Source organism: Trichosurus vulpecula, chromosome 9, assembly GCF_011100635.1.
Source record: "Trichosurus vulpecula isolate mTriVul1 chromosome 9, mTriVul1.pri, whole genome shotgun sequence".
NCBI lineage: Eukaryota > Metazoa > Chordata > Mammalia > Diprotodontia > Phalangeridae > Trichosurus > Trichosurus vulpecula.
The window spans coordinates 154,270,572-154,289,253 of record NC_050581.1 but is presented as its reverse complement, the minus strand read 5'-3'; the positions used below and the strand labels follow the sequence as shown (position 1 = coordinate 154,289,253).

General features: G+C 48.2%; 2 protein-coding genes across 7 annotated transcripts; one reads left to right on the top strand and one right to left on the bottom strand.

Moving 5' to 3' along the window:
* Positions 1-933: 933 nt before the first annotated feature.
* Positions 934-9,855, bottom strand: TADA3 (transcriptional adaptor 3). 6 transcript variants are annotated; one of them, XM_036739235.1, is made up of 10 exons: positions 9,609-9,811; positions 7,786-7,865; positions 6,203-6,431; positions 5,527-5,777; positions 5,221-5,368; positions 4,884-5,025; positions 4,641-4,744; positions 3,868-3,977; positions 3,400-3,585; positions 934-1,503 (listed from the first exon to the last, which is right to left on the bottom strand). In XM_036739235.1, the coding sequence occupies exons 2-10, from the start codon at positions 7,815-7,817 to the stop codon at positions 1,311-1,313; spliced, it is 1,395 nt and encodes a 464-aa protein (XP_036595130.1). In that variant the 5' UTR covers positions 7,818-7,865; positions 9,609-9,811; the 3' UTR covers positions 934-1,310. The 6 variants fall into 6 exon arrangements, with proteins under 6 accessions (XP_036595130.1, XP_036595134.1, XP_036595132.1 ...); XM_036739239.1 differs by lacking the exon at positions 7,786-7,865 and having other exon boundaries at positions 5,221-5,326; positions 9,609-9,855; XM_036739237.1 differs by lacking the exon at positions 7,786-7,865.
* On the top strand, positions 9,694-18,443 carry ARPC4 (actin related protein 2/3 complex subunit 4). Its single transcript, XM_036739241.1, has 6 exons — positions 9,694-10,217; positions 11,197-11,315; positions 11,829-11,940; positions 13,243-13,338; positions 15,179-15,349; positions 17,596-18,443. The coding sequence occupies exons 1-6, from the start codon at positions 10,215-10,217 to the stop codon at positions 17,599-17,601; spliced, it is 507 nt and encodes a 168-aa protein (XP_036595136.1). The 5' UTR covers positions 9,694-10,214; the 3' UTR covers positions 17,602-18,443.
* The last annotated feature ends 239 nt before the right edge of the window (positions 18,444-18,682 follow it).

The following is an 18,682-nucleotide window of genomic DNA, read 5'->3' as shown; positions in this document are numbered from 1 at the left end:
CCTATGCAAACCTGTCATTAAAGGCCCTCCCCAATGAACAAACAGGCTGTATTCCCAGAGTTAATTTGTTAGCTAGTTTGGAACTTGGAGCTTCCCCCCAGAAACAACGTTCTAAATGTTTATGTTCCCAGGGAAGTTCAGAAAAGCCTATTTTAATAGAAAAATAGCCATGCTACACGAGCTTCCAATTTCTTTAGAGAAAATACATTCCAAATTCTGATCGGGGAACTGGGGAATACCCCAACCCCTCCTTGTACTACACTGTCAACGAAGGAACAATCTTGTTTCTTTCCTACGGCGTTTAGGGGACTTCCGTTCCCTGCCCCCCACCCCGATCTCCTTCTCCCCTCATCCCTCCCTCAGCCCCTACTGTGACCCCAGGGAGGGATCTCAGGCAAAGGTGGCTCCCGAAGCAGAAAGGCTACTTCTCAGCCAGTATTCCTCCCTCTGGGAGGGCTCGACCCCTCCTGGACCATCCCAATTCATAAGCTCTGGCTCCTGACACCCCCTTTGCTTGGAGGGTCCCTTCCCACTCATTCTCTTAGACCAGGTTCATTTCAATCCCACTTTTCTCCTCAGCTCACACTAGCACTTCTAGGCTAGATCCACTGAGTGCCTGATTATATTCTGCCCTTATCATTCTCCAATTTTTCAGAGTTAGGTCTTATCTCTCCAAGAATAGGGAGAGTTCCTTAGGGCTGAGGACCATGATTTCTACTTCTTTGGTATCCCCCACAGCACCTATCACCTCTCTAGACACAGAGCAGATGCTCACATCAGGAAGGCTCTGGGTCCTGATGAAAACAGGGTCTTTGTGCTGTCCTCTTATTTTCCCCGTCAGTCTCGAAGTGACAGATGACTCCCTTCTTACCCAAGCCCTCCCGCTTTGCTTCCTTCTCTCTACTCCAAGAGATGACACTAGGACTTGTATGATGTTCTTAAAAACCAGAGCAGTCTGTTTACTCTAAAGTTCACATCTCAGAAAAACATGGGGTCAAAAGTCCTTGGAAGAAAAAAGAGGGAAGAAGGGACAAGAGCCAAGCCCAGGGGAGAAGGGAGGCCAAGCCCAAGACACTGATCTTTCATCAGAAGCCAAGCACAGCCAGGGGCCAGCTCCGGCCCGGCTGACCCCTCCTGCTCCCAGGCTGCGCATTGTCTAAAACGTCCGGTGAAGAGAGGCAGCAAAGAGAGCAGCTCCCACCCATTGTGTCAGAGGAAGGGACCAGGGTCTTCCCATTCTTCTAAGCATTAGGGTTTGGGAGAAAGAGAAGAGCTAAGAGGCAGGGCAGGGGCTGAGAAGCCCAGCCTGGCTATCCGTCCAGAAGTTTCAGGATGCTCTCCCGCTCCTTCAGTGTCTTCCAAGCCTGGTCTTTCTCCTTCTTAGTGGGAGTCCTCTTCTTCTGCCGGGCAGCCATGATCTTCCGGAAGGCATCCATGACCTCGTTATCTGCCATGCGGACTCGCTGCCTCAGCTCCTGACGATTCACTTCTTCTTTGGCCAACCTAAAAAGACCACCACACTTGTTCACTCCTAACTATCTTGGAGAGCATCTCGGACTCCTCTCCTCCTTCAAAGTCCCAACCAAACTGCATCTTCTAAAAATACTTCCCAGTCTGGACCTAATCAGTTCACTACTTTGGTCTGCACACAACACAGCTGAGCTCTCCACATCCCATTCTACTCAAAAAACAAACAAAAAAAAACGTTCTAGTCAACAGTCCAATTTCAAAACAACACAATTCCAAAATACTCCAAGATTCTGGCCAGAACCTTGGGCCTCATCATGGAGCCGTCATGGAGGCAATCCAGTGGAACCTGTGGTTCCCTTCTCAGAAGATGTTTTCAAAAGCATAAAATACAATACAAAGGATTACCAAAGAAACCAATTATATTTAAAGTTATCAAATATTGAAATAAACACTAAGTTCACAGACCTTGGGTCAAGAACAGCTATTTCAAAGGGATCTGAAAGCTGTCAGTTACATATTCTTGTCTTCATGTTACTGTGATCTATCTTTTGTTATCTCATTTTCCTTGCTTTCTTGCTTAGACCATAAATACCCCGAGAGGACAGAATGTCTTTTTTCAGTCAAGCAAATCTTTGCACACATACTACGAGTGGCCCCTCTGCTAGGTGTCACAGGGGATGCCAAAGGAGGATAAGACACAGTCTCTCCTTTCAAGGAATTTGGTCATTTTTCCTCTAACGGACTATTAAAGGGCCCCCGTTGTTTTCTAGGAGATTCAAATTCTGACCTAGGCTTTGACACTAATTAGCCACAGGATATTGGTCAAGTCGCCCCTCTTTGGACTTGTTTCCTCCTGAAAAATGAGGGGCACAAGATGCACAGAGGGAAGTGAGGGGAAATCAAAAGGGGACACTCAGCAATTTGTTTCTACCTTGCTTTTTTTTTTGGAGGGGGGAGGCAGGGCAATTGGGGTTAAGTGACTTGCCCAAGGTCACACAGCTAGTGTGGATTTGAACTTGGGTCCTGACTCCAGCGCCAGTGCTTATTAATCTCATAGGTTCTTTATAAATCGCACACAGCAGGATTCTATAGTTTCTTGCTCAATTCTCTTTTCTGTTCTTTTGTGTCTTGAAATGTTTGTGATTATTGATCACATTAAAAAAAAAAAAGAAAAAATGAGCAGGATGAAATCCTGTAAGGCGAAGTCATGTGCTAAGTTTTGCCAAACTTTTTTTCTTTGAAGGTCACTGGGTAGAGAAAAGGGGTATATGTAGAAATGACTATGGTGTAACAATGAAAGACATCAACCAAACATTTTTTAAATGAGGGTTTGAACCAGATTATATCTAAAACCCTTCCAGCTCTAACATTCCAGGATTTTCTCCAACGTTATCCCCTGATGCCCTTCCCAGAGTCATCATTAAGCTGGATTGACTATGAATCTGCCCCATCTGCTTAGGATTCCTAAAAGCATCCAAGATGCAGTTCAGCACTACTCAGTGGGTACCCCAAAATGCCTCAAACACTGATGAGGATGCAAAGTGAAGACCTGAGACACCCATATAGTCCCCATGAACTGGTATGGCAAAAAAAAATTCATCACCTGGAAGCCCAATCTCTGATGATGACGAGCAACTCTGCACTTAACTGGGTGACAACTCCTGCCACACAAAGCCTTTCCAATTTTGTAGTACCCACCAAGGCTTGGACTTCAAGAATTCAGGGTCACCTTCACCCCATAATGAGGCATCACAGAGAGACCAACAACAGCAGCTTATACTCACTTAGTGAAAACTCCACTGATGTGGGTGGCACTTTAAGTCAGAGATGGTGAGTAATACAGCCACCCAAAGAGTGCCCATCGATGCAGGTAAATGACTACCCAGTGACCTAATTCCCAGTGACACTTCTATGCTCATGCCCACCCACCTCAGAAGATCGTGCTTCTTGGTTCGGTTGTGGGCACTAAGTGCCTTCAATTCAGCCTGCCGCTTGCGCAGCTCAGCAAGGACCTCGTCCTCCGAGTCCTCAGCAGGCCTGTCCTCAGACTCCAGCAGGCCCTGGGCTATCAGCTCCTCCTTTATTCGTCCCTCCAGAGATTTAGTATGGGGAACACTGCGGATGGATCAGATGCTCACTGTCACCTAAAGTTCACATCATAACTCTACCCTCACCCAGGGTGAGGACCCAGCCCCAGAGTCACAAAAAATAGAAGTGCTTCTTGATTTAAGCCGCAGGTGTTGATCAGGTCCAAGGACTCTCACCCCTGCCTGCTTTGCTGCAGGTCTCCCCACCTGAAGTCAGAGACCCTTAAGAGTCAGCTGACCCTCACAGAAGAATGAACAGAGGCTGGGAAAGCATGGGATGAGGATGGACAGAGAGGGGTACACTACTCACCTGAATGGCTTGTTCTGATTTCGAGGAGAAGTACTGGCACCATCAGCACCTGACTCCTTGCCAGACACATCCGGGATAGGGGAATCTTCCATGGGGGAGATGATGTTTTCCTAGAAGGCCATGAAAGCAAGACAAGTACAGTGACTCTAATGTTAAGCTTAGCTCTATCTCCCCATCTTTCCCAGGTCACCCCTTCCACAAATCACACTGTCTCTAAAAAAGCCTGCTCTTCTAACTTCCTCCAGAAAATCTTCCTAAACTAAGCAAGCGTTCTGGCCACTACAATCACTGCAGCAAATACCTTCTCCCCTAGCACTTATGAATGAAAAATGTAGCTGAATGTGGCTTGAATAGGTCAAGTTTTTAGGTTTTTTCTCAGGTGTCTATCTTGTATCCTTCCCATCAGACTATCAGCTCTCAGAGGACAGAACACCCTAACTCCTCCTCTGACATCCCATGATGATTTATGTCCCATGGAAAAGGGCTCTACACGATGCCACATGTTCGGTTTGAGGTATCTTAAGGGCCAGCTCTTAGGACCACAGAGCTAGTAGGGGAAGGGACCTTGAAGGCCATCTGGTCTAAAGCCTTAATTTTACATATGAGGAAACTAAAACCCACAACAGTTAATTGCCAAAGGTCACACAGATAACATTTAAAACCAGGTCCTCTTATCCAAAGTTAAAGCTTCTTGTCACGTCAAATCACCTCAGTCCCATTCTGAGTCCACTGAACTAGAGCATCCTGGGCACCCCAAGACTCTGGATTCTCACCTCCACCAAAGCCTGTAGGAGTCGCTGAGTCAGGGGGCCAAAAGGACAGCCATCTTCAGGCTGCTCGTGCTGGGCCTCTGATTTTTTAAGCAATGCATCCACATCTGGAACCAGAGAGGGGTAGGGGATATAAAGGCAGCAAGTGGATTGCCAGGCACAGCTTGGACATTTTCCCTGGGTCTTACAGGGATGAGGAGGAAGAGGAAAAAAAGGTGAACTGACTAGACTAAGACTAAAGAATACCTTTAGTGTCCAGTTCAGTCAACGGTCCCATAATGCCTTTCTTCTTGTCAGCTACAGCTGCTGCCCGGGCCCCATCCTTCTGTTCTTCCAGTAAATCCTCCTGGGCCCAGCGCTGGGAATAGTGCTTCCCCAGGGGTGGGATCTGAATGGAAAAAGGAAGCAACCAACCTCAATAAGATAAGCACCAGTCAAATCAAAGAACCTTTTTTGTGGTTTTTCCTTCCTCATTCAATTCAACGTGTTTCAGAACCAGAGCTTGAGGTGGTCTAAGCCTCCAACTAAGACACTCCCTGCCCAAAACAGGGTCCGACAAGGGGCGGTGCTCAGAAGGGTCTACCTTGTAATGCTCAGCCTCATCTTCTGGGGGCTTCAGCAGCTCTTCCAGCGTTCGTACTTCCTCACTGGTGATGTCGGCACAGTACGGCTCCACGGAAGCCCAGAACCTGGGAGCAGAGCCTGGCCCTGAGCACAGACAGTCCCCTCGCCTATTATTAGCCACTGTATTAAGTGCCTGCTAGATGGGTGGTCCCATTCTACATGCTTATCACAGAGAACAATGACAGCCCCCAGGAGGTGAGAATCCCCCCAGGGTCCCTCCCAATTCCTGATAACCCATTTCCCTGGACTTCTCCCAGCCCTGCACCTGTTAGGGGCATCATTCTTGGGAATCCGAGGCACATCGATGGGGTCATCTGTGAACTCATATTCCTGGATCTTGGGCTGGAGGTTCTTGGACTTGGGCCGGCCAGGGCCAGGACCGGGCCCATGACCTGCCTTTCCTTCCAGCTTCTGCTTTTTGGGCTTGCCATGTTTTGCAGGGGCTCCCAATTCATGGTCTCGGCCCAGCTTCAGGAATCTCCGGTCACCTTTCTTATCCTGCCAGTCGGTCAGGATCTGAAGGAAAGCAGGAAGTCAAGGAAGTCGCTTTCACCCAAAGAAAAGCTGGAACACGAGGGACATAAGCCCTCAAGAAATGGGCCGGTGGTTACCTCTCAATATGACCTATAACTCAAATATTCATCTAGGCAGCCTTCCCAGGCTACATACGAAAGCATGCAGCAACAGCACTTCCCTCCCCAGCACTCACAGTAATTCATGCTGGGGTCATTGTGTATCTATACATTTTTTACATATCGCCTGCCTCCCAAGTAGAAGCTTCCTTTGCCTTCTCTAAGCCCCCAAGTAGCCATACCCACAGCACGGATATAACGACTCCTGCTTATTCCACTCCTACTTGGCCTCACTATCCAATCGGCATTCTCCTCCCTTCTCCTTCCATCCCATCCCTAGGGCAGGGACAAGTCAAAGGAAGAAGTCACCTGGGTCTCAGCCTCCAACACCCGAAGACGTCGGCTGGCTGAAGAAAGCAGGTTCTCCAGTTCCAGCTGCAGGGTGTCAAGCTCCTCAATGCCAATGCCATCGTCTTCTGAGCGGGCCAGCACCGCTGTATATCGGGGACATACCTTCAAGTGGTCCACTGACTTGAAGTCATGGAACTGCAGTGGGCAGTCCTTTAGCTCACTCATGGCCCTTGTGTGCTCTAAAGGGCTAGAGAGGAAAACAGTCAATTGACAAGAACTGGGAGGTGGTGTGGCAGAGGAGGACTCTATGGGAGAGGGATGGTCCTGGGAGAGCCTTAACTTCAAATGTAAACAGGAATTCTCCTGCCCACTTCCACAATGCCACCACTCTCTCTTTCATTCAATCTCTTCTCCAAAGTTGACCCCAATTCTACTCCTGCCTTCATGAGCCCCAACTTTGTCTCCCACCGGGCTTTCATCCTTATCCTTCCTGTCTCACAACTTGTTTCCCCTTCCCCTGACGTTCCCCTTCTTCCCTTCCCTTTTCTTTTTCATTCTTCTTTTTCCTCATTCAATATGCCTTCGTTAAGCACCTGCTACGTACCAGGCACTGTGCTGGGTACCATGAATACAAAGATAAAAAGAAAATAGTCTTTGCCCTTGAGGAATTTATATGCTACTGAGGGAAAATTATACATATATAAATGTATATATATGTACATATATGTATATAGATATATGCACATGTATGTGCAAATAAATCCTAAAAATATGGAAAATAAAAACAACAATTTGGGGGATAGAGCCAATAACATCTGGGGGAAACTGATACACACTTTTTATAGGAGTCAGCATTTAAGCTGAACCTTGAGGATCCTGGGGACAGCCAAAATGGTGGGTGCTGGCAAGAGTGGGCAAGGAGGACCAGTATGGTGGGAGGCAGAGTGCTAAAGGAAGAAGAATGAACCTGAAGCCATGATGTGGAGGAATTTAAATGCCAAACAGAGGAGTTGTCCTCTGTCCTAGAGGCAAGAGGGAGCCACAGAAGCTTCCTTCGTATGGTAAAGGACAGATCTGAGAAATGTTATGGAGGCAGAATTGCCAAGACTTGGTGACTGGTTGAATATGAGACATGAGAGAACGAGGTGTTGAAAATGAGCCCAAGGTTTTGAACCTGGCCAACCAGAAGGATGGTGGGTTTTTTGTACTTACTTATCTAAGTACATAGTGTTTCCTCTCAGTAGGATGCAGCTGACTCCCAGACACCAAAGTGAGAGGCAGCATGGCCTAGTGAGTAGAACACTCACCAGAATCAGAGAAGGGAGGAGTAGGGATAGGTCTAAGGAGGAAGTTACTAAGTTATGTTATGTAAAGTGGACATGCTGAGATGACTATAGGACATCCTGGAGGAGATTTCTAGCAGGTGACTGGTGAGACAAGGCTGGATGTAAGAAAGATGAGGACTGTATTTCATAGGATCATAGATGTAGAACTGGAAAGAACTTAGATGAACTTAGGGAAAACTAGAACACAGAGAGGTTCAGTGAATTGTCAAGGGTCCTACAACAAATGTCTAAGGCAAGATATGAACTTGGATCCACCTGACTCCAGGTACAGTGAGTGCTCTATCCATTAGGCCATGCTGCCTTCGATCTGAGATTAGGGAGTCAGCTGCATCCTCCTGAGGTGAAACAACATGTACACAGATAAGTACACATAAAATAAATGCAAAGTAATTTGGGGCAGGGAGAGATTACAACTCGGGGAAATCAGGAAAAGCCTTTTGTAGGAGGCAAGAGAAATGACAGCTGAACCCATGGGAGCTGCTGTCATCACCAAGGGAAAACATGTAGAGAAGTGAACCTCAGCCACAGCCCTAGAGGACTCTCAGAGTTATAGGTGAGCTGTGATGCTTCTGCTCTTGGGCCCAGTCCTCCTGACTGGTGACTAAGTGCAGCCTAGCCCACCTGAGCACTGTATCTATTAACAAGTAATCAGATACCATTCAGCCTTCCATCTTGCCATCTGCCTGGCACCTCGTACCCTCTTTCCTCAACTTCCTACCTTTGGCACAGTATTCAAACCAAGAGTGCCACTGCTTCTGGAAAGGACATGTCAACTCACTGCCCTATATACAACACCTCACTATCCCTGTGAATCCTTAGACCCAAATGCTCTTCCCTAGTCCCCATGTTTGTTAACTTTCCCAATTAGAACGTAAGCATCTTGAGAGCAGGGACAGTCTAATATTTGTATTCCCAACACTCTCATTCTCTCCAGGCTACATTTGGGGCTTCCTCTACCAAGCCCCAACCTAAAACCTCTTTCCAGTCCAGGAACTCCCACTTCAGAAGTAACCTGGGTCCCTGAAGCTTCCCCTTCTGACTGGATGGCTCCTCATAGAACTCCCATTTAAGTAGGATTGCCCAGGCCAACCATGTCTCATTCCTCTCCAGGCTGCACAGTTAGCTTCTTCCACCAGCCCTCCACAGAATCTCTCCCCGTTAGAGTACACACTCCTTGAGGGCAGGGCTTTCCTGTCTATCTGTATTTGTATTCCCAGCCCTTAAGCACAGTGCGTGGAAGTCATAACTGCTTAATAACAAGGATGTGCTTGTGGACTAGACAGTTTTGGGCAGTAGTATGTTCATAAGTGTTCATTCATTTGTTTGAAGGATACTGAAGAGAGGTAGGAGAACAAAGAAGGAACACAAAACCCAATGGAAGAGAGAAGATCCACAAGGAGATGATTAACACTGTCAGGTGCAAGTGTTTAGAACAATGAGGACTGGAGAAGGGACAGGGCAAAGCAAGGAGCTTGCTTCCAGCTGTCCAGTCCTGTCCTGCTCTTACTGTGACCTTCCTATAGGTTCCCTCTTCTAGACGTGCCCCTCCATTCTTCTCCGCCCCAACTCGTCCTCAGGTCTCCCCTCACTCCCTCACCCCTTGCCTCCAAACACCCGACGCCCCCTCCCCTACACGCCCCCTTCCCGGGGCAGCCCCTCCTCCCTCCCCTCAACGCCCCCTTCCCTCCCTACAGCCCCCTCCCCATGTCCCCTCACTCCCTCACCTCCACGCCCCCCCATCCCCTCATTTTCTCACCTCCACGCCCCTTTCCCTCCGTGCAGCCCCCTCCTCATATCCCCTCACTCCCTCACCTCCACGTCCTCCCGTGTCCCCTCACTTCCTCACCTCCACGCCCCCCTCCCCACTCCCCACGTAGTCCGCCCTCTCGGCCCCACGCCCCCCTCAGTCCTCCCCACTCGTGTCACCTTCCCCTCCCCACGCTCTCCTAGTCTCTCAGCCCCCTCCGGCCCCTCCTCACTCCTGGTGTTGTCTCCACTCTCCCCTCGGCCCCACGTCCCCCGACCCTCCTCGCTCCCCGTATCATCACCCACTCCCCACGCCCCGGTCCCGCCTCCACCTTCACAGCCCGAGCTCTATCCGGATCCACGAGGCGCGCGCTCGGCCGGCCTCTGTCCCTCGCGGGTGCGGGGGCCAGGGTCCACGAGCGCAGGCAACCGCTGGCCCTGCGGGGACGGGCGGAGCCGCCCACTGCGGCCCGGGGGTGGTGCAAAGGGGCCGGGCCCACTCTCGGGCGAGGCAGGGAAGCCTAGGCGGCTCAGGCCTGGGCAGTAACAAACCGCGGGTGGGCGGGGTCAGAACCGGAAGAGGCGGGGCGATCCTGTATCTGGACCTGTCCTAATATGGAGCCAGAACGGCGAGCTGGGCTGTACCTTCTCGCGGAGAGAGGGGGAGACAGGTGGAGGATGCAGGTATGACAGGGAAGGACAGGCCCAGCAGGAGCTCCCGCAAGCGTGTCAGACCCTGAAGAAGCATTCATGGCCTCGGAGAGAACGGGCTTCTGCGAGCTCCGGGGGTAGAAGAGAACAACTGTCGTTGCTTTGCCCCAGCCACCCCTTCCCTCGGAGCAGCTGTAGTAGCGCCCAGGCCCGGCTCCCGGAAGAGACGGCGCCCCGGAGCCAGTGCACTCCTGCACTTCCGCTTTCCGGCCTAGCGAGCCCCAGCAATGGTGAGAAGTGGGGGGCGTCCGCTGAGGGCCCTCGGCGGGGGGGGGGGGAAGGGAAGGGGGAGGGAGACAGGCCTGCGGCGGGGAGGGAACCGAGGCGTCCCAGGGGCTGAGGAGGCTCAGGGCCCGGTGGGAGAGCCGGGGCAGCTGCACTGGGGAGGAGCCCGGGAGGAGTGAGGGGGCCCCGGGGGCTGGGAGAGCTGCTGGGGCAAAGGCGCGGAGGGCGGATGAGGGGCTTGGCAGAAGGGCGCGGAGAGGATGAGGGGGCGTCCCAGGGGGGTGGAGAGGAGAGGATTGAGGGCACGGGGAAGGGAGGGGAGGATGAAGAGGGGGAAAGCAGGAGCAGGGGGGATGCAGGGATGGATGAGGGCAGGGGCAAAGACGCGGGGGGAGGATGATGGGGGAGAGCGGAAGACTGAGAGGGATAGAAAAGGAGGACCAGGGAGGGGCAGAGAGAGCGTAGAATGAAGAAGGGGAAGTGGGCAGGGGTGGGGGAGAAGGCAGAGGGGGCGGTGTGAAAAAGCAGGATTCAGAGATGGGGGACTGAGATTGGCATCCCAGTCCTGCACTTGACAAGGGTTGGGTGACCTTGACAGAGTCACTTTCCTCTGTCTTAATTTCCTAATTTGCCCATGATGTCTATGCCACCCCCACTCCAGGGTGCACATAAAAGTACTTTGTCAGGTGTGTAGGATCATATGCAGTGACTTATCATGGAGAAATGAGAGGATGCCTTGGTGATCCAGAGAGACATTTTTGGGGAGGAGTTGAGGGGTGGGGCGTGAAGAGCACAGCTTCACAGGTGGACCCACCATCCGGTCTACCAGGAGATTGCCAGCTGTCCATCTCTGGTCTCCCGGCCAAGCCAGTGGTGGCTGTCTGGTTCCTACTAAGATGAGTAACTGAAAAAAAAAAATCCATGTTCCTTGGAGTCGGAGTACCCAGCTCTGATTCCTTGTGGTTGTTTTTTTTTTCCCAACAGACTGCCACTCTCCGCCCCTACCTTAGTGCCGTTCGGGCCACGCTGCAGGCCGCACTTTGTCTGGAGAATTTCTCCTCCCAGGTCGTGGAGAGGCACAACAAGCCAGAGGTAGAAGTCAGGTAGGAAAGAAGCGGAGCATAGGGGGCCCTGAAGGGCAATGCTAGTACCGGGATTTCACTGAAAATTGCAGAGCCCGGTCTGCAGCACTACCTTCCCACAAGGTGGGACATCCCAGAGTGGTGCCTATAGGCAGATGATCCCATGGGGTGATGTCAGGCGGTTTACGAATGTTTGAGTTATCACTTCCTCTTTTGCCTTACCATAAGGACTGAGGGAGGAGGGTATAGTGAGTGACATAAGCTGAAAGAAATTTTGGTGGTAAGTGCAAAAATCATTCTGGATCGATAATTAAAGGAGTTGGGCTATATATTTTCGTGTTAATTAGCCCTTGTCCCTGAATCTACGTGTATAGCTGATCTCTTTGGTTCCTCTTTTGAAGCATCTGTGCAGTTAGCTAGATTGCGTCCACCACCTTGTGCTTTATCTTAGTTGATGATTGTCGGCTTGTCGTGGGGTCTTCTGGACTATGCGTGCATCCAGTGACAGTAATATCTTTGATGTTGCCTTTCTAGGAGTAGCAAAGAACTCCTGTTACAGCCTGTGACCATCAGCAGGAATGAGAAGGAAAAGGTTCTGATTGAGGGTTCCATCAACTCTGTCAGAGTCAGCATTGCTGTGAAACAGGTAAGGTTAACACTTGAGGACTGCTTAAAACTGGAGACTGGATGTTAGAAATTCTGCATGAGGTCCTAGAGATTGTTGAGAAAAAAGCTTAATGAAATGAAACAGATTCATATTTTCTGGGACCTCACTCTTTACGAAGGTGATCAGTGTAGAGACAAAGTAGATTCTATCATGAATATGAATCTTTTCAAGTCCTTACTTCTTGCCGGCTGTAACGGACAGAGCCCCAGTAGTCGAGTCAGAGCTGCATGTGAGCCTGTCCTGCCTCTCAGGAGCCTGCTGGACTTGGGCAGGTCACAGACAAAGGCTATGCTTCTGTGAGCCTCAGTCTCTCCATGCAAAAAATGAAGACAATGCACTACCTACTCCCCAGGGTTCTCCTGAGGACCAAATGAAATAGTTGAACCTAATTTATAAACAAAATGATATGAAAATATATGTTGATTTTTAATAACACAAGTTCAGACATATTTTAGCAGCATGATAGAAAACTGACAACACTGATCTAGTTTTCTTTCCTATTTTCTGGAGCTAGGCCTTTTTTGGTGGAATAAGAGAGGAGTACTAGGTCATGCAGTGGATAGGCTGGGCCTGGAGTCAGGAAGGCTCATCTTATTGAGTTCAAATCTGCCCTTAGACACTTACTGGCTGTGTGATCCTGGGCAAGTCACTTAACCCTGTTTGCCTCAGTTTCTCATCTGTAGAAATGAGCTGGAGAGAGAAATGGCAAACCACTCCAATATCATTGCTAAGAAAATCCCAAATGGAGTAACAAAGTGTCAGATGTGACCGAATGACTGAACAACAAAAACTACATACATACTTCATCTGGAGAAAGGAGGTAGAACTAGTTCCCAGGAATGAAAATAGGTCACGTTAACTTTTATTGCATCACAGACCCCTGGGGCAGTCTAGTGAAGCTTATGGACCCCTTCTCAGAATAATGTTTTTTAAATGCATAAAATTCAGAGGACTACAACAGAAACCAATGATATCAAAATACAGATATGAAAAATTTTAAAGCAGGTTCACAGACCCTAGGCTAGGAACCCATGTGTCCATGTAATGTTCTTAAATTGGGGAGGACCTTCACTGATACACTTAACTCTCCTCATTCTTGAAGATTAGTTTCTTCCCTTTTGATTTCCAGAAGCTTGGGTTAAGGAACATTGCAAGCCAACAGTCTCAGAATGGACAGCCTCTGTTTGGTAGCACTGTGGGGACATTGTTGGGTGTGAGATTGAGGACCAGACCATTGTGCTGGCTTTGTGGAAACCTGGGTTTTTTTCTTCGTCTCTGCAGGCTGATGAGATTGAGAAGATCCTTTGCCACAAATTCATGCGCTTCATGATGATGAGAGCAGAGAACTTCTTCATCTTGCGTAGGAAGCCTGTGGAGGTGAGCTAGAGACCTGGATCTGGAGCAGTTAACTGGGGAGAGTAGCTGTAATTGGTGTGTCCTGGGTCCAGAACTTTGGTAGGTTAATAACTGCCGGCCTGTGTTGACAGGACCCTCTGACTGTCCTGACTCCAAATGTGTTTCTCATTTTCTTGATTTGCTCGTTTGTCCACCTGTCTTCATAACACGTGAGAATTTCCAGTGGGATAGGAACAGTGTCTGAGACAGCATTTCCTGCATTCCAAGATTGTTCCTGGATCGATGATGCCTGATGCCTCCATCTCGGCTATCTCAAGGCCAGAGATCACCATCTTGAAATCTTCCTTTGGGCAGTAGTCAGTGAATTTTCCTTCTTTGGCTGGGAAGGAAAGGCATCAAAGGCTTAGGAGAAGCCATTCTCTCAACCTAAGGGCTGTGGGTAATACAAAGAAGCATATAAGACAATAGTTCCATCTTAAAGAGTGTCTGATCTCATTAGGGAAATACAAGTTTTCATTTATGTTTCATGCATTCAGCGGTTCCCAAACTTATTTTGCCTATCACCCTCTTCTCAAAAAAAAAAATACTCACTGCACCCCCCCCCCTTAGGTTAGGTTAACCCTTATTTTTATTCAACACTGCCCAATTGCACCTGAGGCTGCTACCCCCCCCCAATCTTTCCAGTGCCCCCCAGGGGGCGGTATTGCCCGCTTTGGGAACTTTGGCACTCTCTCATTGGCTCTTCCCAATATTTTGAGGTATTCATTTCCTCACTTTGCAGTTTAGGGAACTGAGGCTTTGAGGAACTTGCCCTAAGGCACTCATCTGGCTAGTAACAGGCTGATCAGAGACCTGAACCTCCTGGCATTCTCACTTTGGCCTAGTGTTCTGTCTACCCATGGCATCGGTGTCACTAAGGAGGTTTTGCATTTCCAGATCTCTCTGTCTCTCTGGACTTCATAGGATCTTAGGATTTAAAGCTGGAAGAGGAGTTAGAAATCACAGTCTCACACCCATCATTGTATACACGAGAAAACTGAGACCTTGTGAATTTCAGTGATTGGCTCAGGGTTACGCAGCTCCTCTGACTCCACATCTACAACTCTTTCCAATATACCTACTGTTTTTCAGTTTCCCTGTCTGTAAAATTTGTATGGGCCAGATGACTTCTAAATACGTTTGCATTTGTAAAGCCCTATGATTCCACGGTAGATAGAGCAACAGTTGCTTCAAAAATAGGATTTAAGAAAAAAAATGCTTTAAAAGCTTTCTAGACAGACTAACCCTTATAAGACCAACACTAGAAAAAAGAGATCATTCTTCAGGTTGGCCTTCATGTCTTTATCAGTTTGAGAATACATTCTTTTCTTTTGTCCAGATTACAACTTGTACCCAAATGTCCCAGAGATATGCATACAAAAAATGTGGAGAAGCTTTGTGCAGCCTCAGGTTCAGTACACTCACAGTCCCAAAAGAGTTAGTATATTGGCAGGTGAAAAATAAATATAGCTCGTGAGAAGGTAGGATTTCATTGCTACCCATCTCTGGATAGAGAAATAATGGACCTAGAGCGATGATTGAGACACGTCTCTTGGACCTGGCCAAGGCAGGAATTAATTTTGCTTGACTGTGTGTTTTGTATATAAGGGTTTTTTCTTTTTTGTGCTTTCTCAGTTTTGGAGTATTGCAGGAAAAGGCAGACTTTCATTGATTGAAAAAAAATTTTAAAGAATTTTTTGAAAAGATGGGAATTGAAAGAATATGGATTAAGAGAGGATGTGTGGTCTGCAAGGGCTTCTACTCTCCTTCCCCCCAGCAACTAAACTGCTAATTGTTTTCTGTTTCTTTTTCTGTGTCTTAGGGTTATGATATTAGTTTCCTGATTACAAACTTCCACACAGAGCAAATGTACAAACACAAACTGGTGGACTTCGTGATCCACTTCATGGAGGAGATTGATAAGGAGATCAGTGAAATGAAGCTGTCGGTCAATGCTCGAGCTCGTATTGTGGCAGAGGAGTTCCTCAAGAATGTGAGGATATTGAGAGCTTTGCTGTTTCCCTAGGGGGCAAGAAGGCTGGCATAGAAATCAGATCACCTGTTTTAGTAGGAAGATGATATTTATAAAATGGAATTTCTTCCCTGAAAAATTATTAGTGCTGGAAGGAGCATCTGCAACAAATCTGATGCAACTAGTTGCTTTAGGCCTAGGTCTGGAGGCCAGCTCTGAGAGATGAAGCACTTTTTCTATCTCTTAAGATATCCCAGGAAATCTAGTGTCCTAGGGTGACCTAGTCCCAGCATCTCAAAATATTCATACCTAGGAAGTGTTTGTCTGTATTTCGCTTGTATCCATTATGAGGGAAGTTAAATAATGTTCTGCAAAGATAGAGTAGATAGTAGATGGTTTGCGTAGCTTAGAAGTCATTCTGTGTCTTGTTTCTAGCTTCTGCCTTTCTAGGCATAATGATCTTGGTCTCTGCAGACAGTTTTTAATCTTTTTATTTACTCCTCACAAGTTGTCTATTTCTTTCTAGTTATAGGGACCTTTAGTAAGGAAAGACCTAATCAGACAGTGTAAGAGCACTGCCTGGTGTGTGCTCCCTACATGTTTATTTGATTTTGGCTAGATAATCTCAACGTGTGTGTACACACATGCTCGCGCGCGCGCGCACACACGCTCTCGTCTCATGGAACTTCATTTGTTGGGGTGTTCAGTTCATAGTTAACTCTTATCCCCAGATACCTAATTTGGTATTTATCATGCATAAAAAAGCATAGACCCTGTCCAGAAGAAGTTCACTTTCCTAAAAATAACAATTGCTACCAGTTTCTCCTGGGATTTAATTAAACCTCATGCTTTCTGTGCAGAAAACAGATGCAATAACCACAGCTCTGGAGATGACAAGCTCAATTTAACAAATATTTATCGAACCATCTGCAAGGCACTGTGCAGGTACCCAGGGAGATAGAAAGATGTATAAAATAATCTCTACCCTCAAGGAATTTACAATTCGGTTAAATTGAGAAGATGCTGTGGTAACTTAAGCTTGAAGTCTAGGTTGCTTTGAATTCATCCTTATGTACTTAATACAAGTATTTGTTGAACAGCTGTTGCCCCAGGTTGAGGGTGAAACAATGAATTCAACTTCTATTTCAGCATTTCAAGGATCCCCAGTTTCATCTTTGTGGGTACTTTAGTGATGCCACCTGCAGCCTGCCACACCCTGGTACTCTACTGAGTTGCTTAATGGCCAAAAAAACACCCGAAACTACTACTAATAATCACCTGGTAGCCAGCCCCTTGCTGACAGATAAGCCTCCTTTTGATGACAGATTTTATTGTCACTGGCTCTTTGAAGCTTTTCCAGCTTGATACATAACTTTCTAGGACCCAGGACTTGGGCCTTACCTTGAAAAGACTTTGTTGGAGGTATCAGTTAACAACCATTCATTAACATGTACTATATATATTAGCTAGCATTGTTAATGAGCATTGTGGGAGAGATCAAAGAAGTAGAGGGATAAAAGAGTCCCTAACTTTAAGAGACTAATGAACCTTCTAAATCTAGTTTAGGACAGGGAAATTCAGAGACAGAATGAGAGACTGTGTCACATTAGTATGCAGAAGAGTTATCATTTCATTGATGTGGGCACCTTTTCCGCCAATGGAAGGGGTGGCCCTGCCTTGCCTTGATGGAAGTCTTCGTGCCTTGTTGTGGCTTTAAAACAATTCAGGGCCTAGTTGCTAGTCCTTTGGTACCAAATCTCTCTGAACTTGCCTAGGCTGATTGTTAGATGACAGATTGTCTTCAGGCCTGTACAGTCTATCCAGCTTGAGGTACATAGGCCTTGCCAGAACAGAAGATGTAGCGTTCAAGAACCCAGGAATACTTAGGAATAATGAAAGGGCATCAGAGATGGATGTTAGTGGTGGGGCAACCAGTGAGCTACCAAATCCTGGACCCCTCTTCCCTCCAGACTGAGGCTGGTCTGTGAGGTCAGGGAGCCTCAGACTGGGATGTAATAAGGAGGAGCATGGCTCTTTCATCCTTAGTGCAGTGCCCAGGATGGGCATTTATTAAGTGCTTGCTGAATAACTCATGTGTGGGGTGGGGGTATATTAGGTAGCAGAAGGAGATAGAAGAGAAGAGGGAAACTTTGAAGACCTTAATTGAATGGGAGCCATTGAGCTGAATTCTGACAAAGTGGGAGGAGTCAGTGCAATGCCAACACCATCCAGCTCCTAATCCGTCTCCCCTTTTGCTTTCTTCACAGTTTTAGAGCATCTGACGGATCTCTGGCTGCTCCCTCCTCTCATCCTCTCTCCTCTCTCTGCAAAGCTGCCCTACTGGAGCTCAGAAGAACCCTGGGGCAAGGGGAGGGACAGGGCTTGGGGATGTGGGGCACAGGCTGGAGAGCTTGCTATTGGAAAGAAAACAGCAGTAGACCTGCAAGGCCACACCCAGTGGGTCAGCCTGGCCATCAATGTTAAGTCCCCTGGGCTGGGACAGGTTTTTTTTTAATGTCTTGAAATTTAAAACTCTGTGCTTGTAGGATACTGTAACCTTTTGTCTTTTTTTAAACCAACGTAACCACCTCCAGTTGCTTTACCGGTCGCTGTGGGTCTGGGCGGGCCTGGAGCCAAAAGGTGACTGTGGCCTTCCTCCCCTCCCCCTTCCCTTCTCCCCCCAGATGTGCAGGGAAGAGAGGTTTCAGGCACTGCTTCTTCTTTTCCCTTTCTCCCCAAGGCCTCCTTGGTCCCATCAGAGGCCCCAGGGGCTTCTTGGCTTTCTGAGACCTGCCTGAGGAACTGCTGTCTTAAGATGGCTTGAGGTAGGGGTAAAGTGTGGTAAGACAGTCCCCAATTGTGCCTAGGAGCCCTCAGTAGCTGGAGCCTGGAACAGAGGCAAGTTCTTGCTCCATCCTTGTGGATGTGTAGACCTGCCTCCTGGGGGTCCATTGCTGCCCATGCTAGAGGTGGTGAATCCTTCCCTAGTAGTTGCCCCTGCCAATCAGTGCACCCACCCTTTGCCTGTCCTTCATTCTTCTGCTCTTGCACTCCATGTGACTTTTCTTAATCTGGTGACCTCACACCCCATTAAAATCTTTTCCTGCTCTCTGAAGGGCTGCACGATGTCTTTGCTGTGTGTGTGAACAGAGGGCAGTGAGGGGGTGAGGGGTGTGGTGCTTTGTGGGGGGCTGCCCGAGCATCGGCATACCTGGGCACCAGCTTCCCTAACAGCTCAAGGAGGGGGCTGCAGGAGCCCGACTTTGGAACCTGAATACAGCCTGTGGGCACCTTGGATGAGAACCAGTCCACAGCAGTAGGTGGAGCTTCATCAGCTTCCATCCTTCTGGGTTC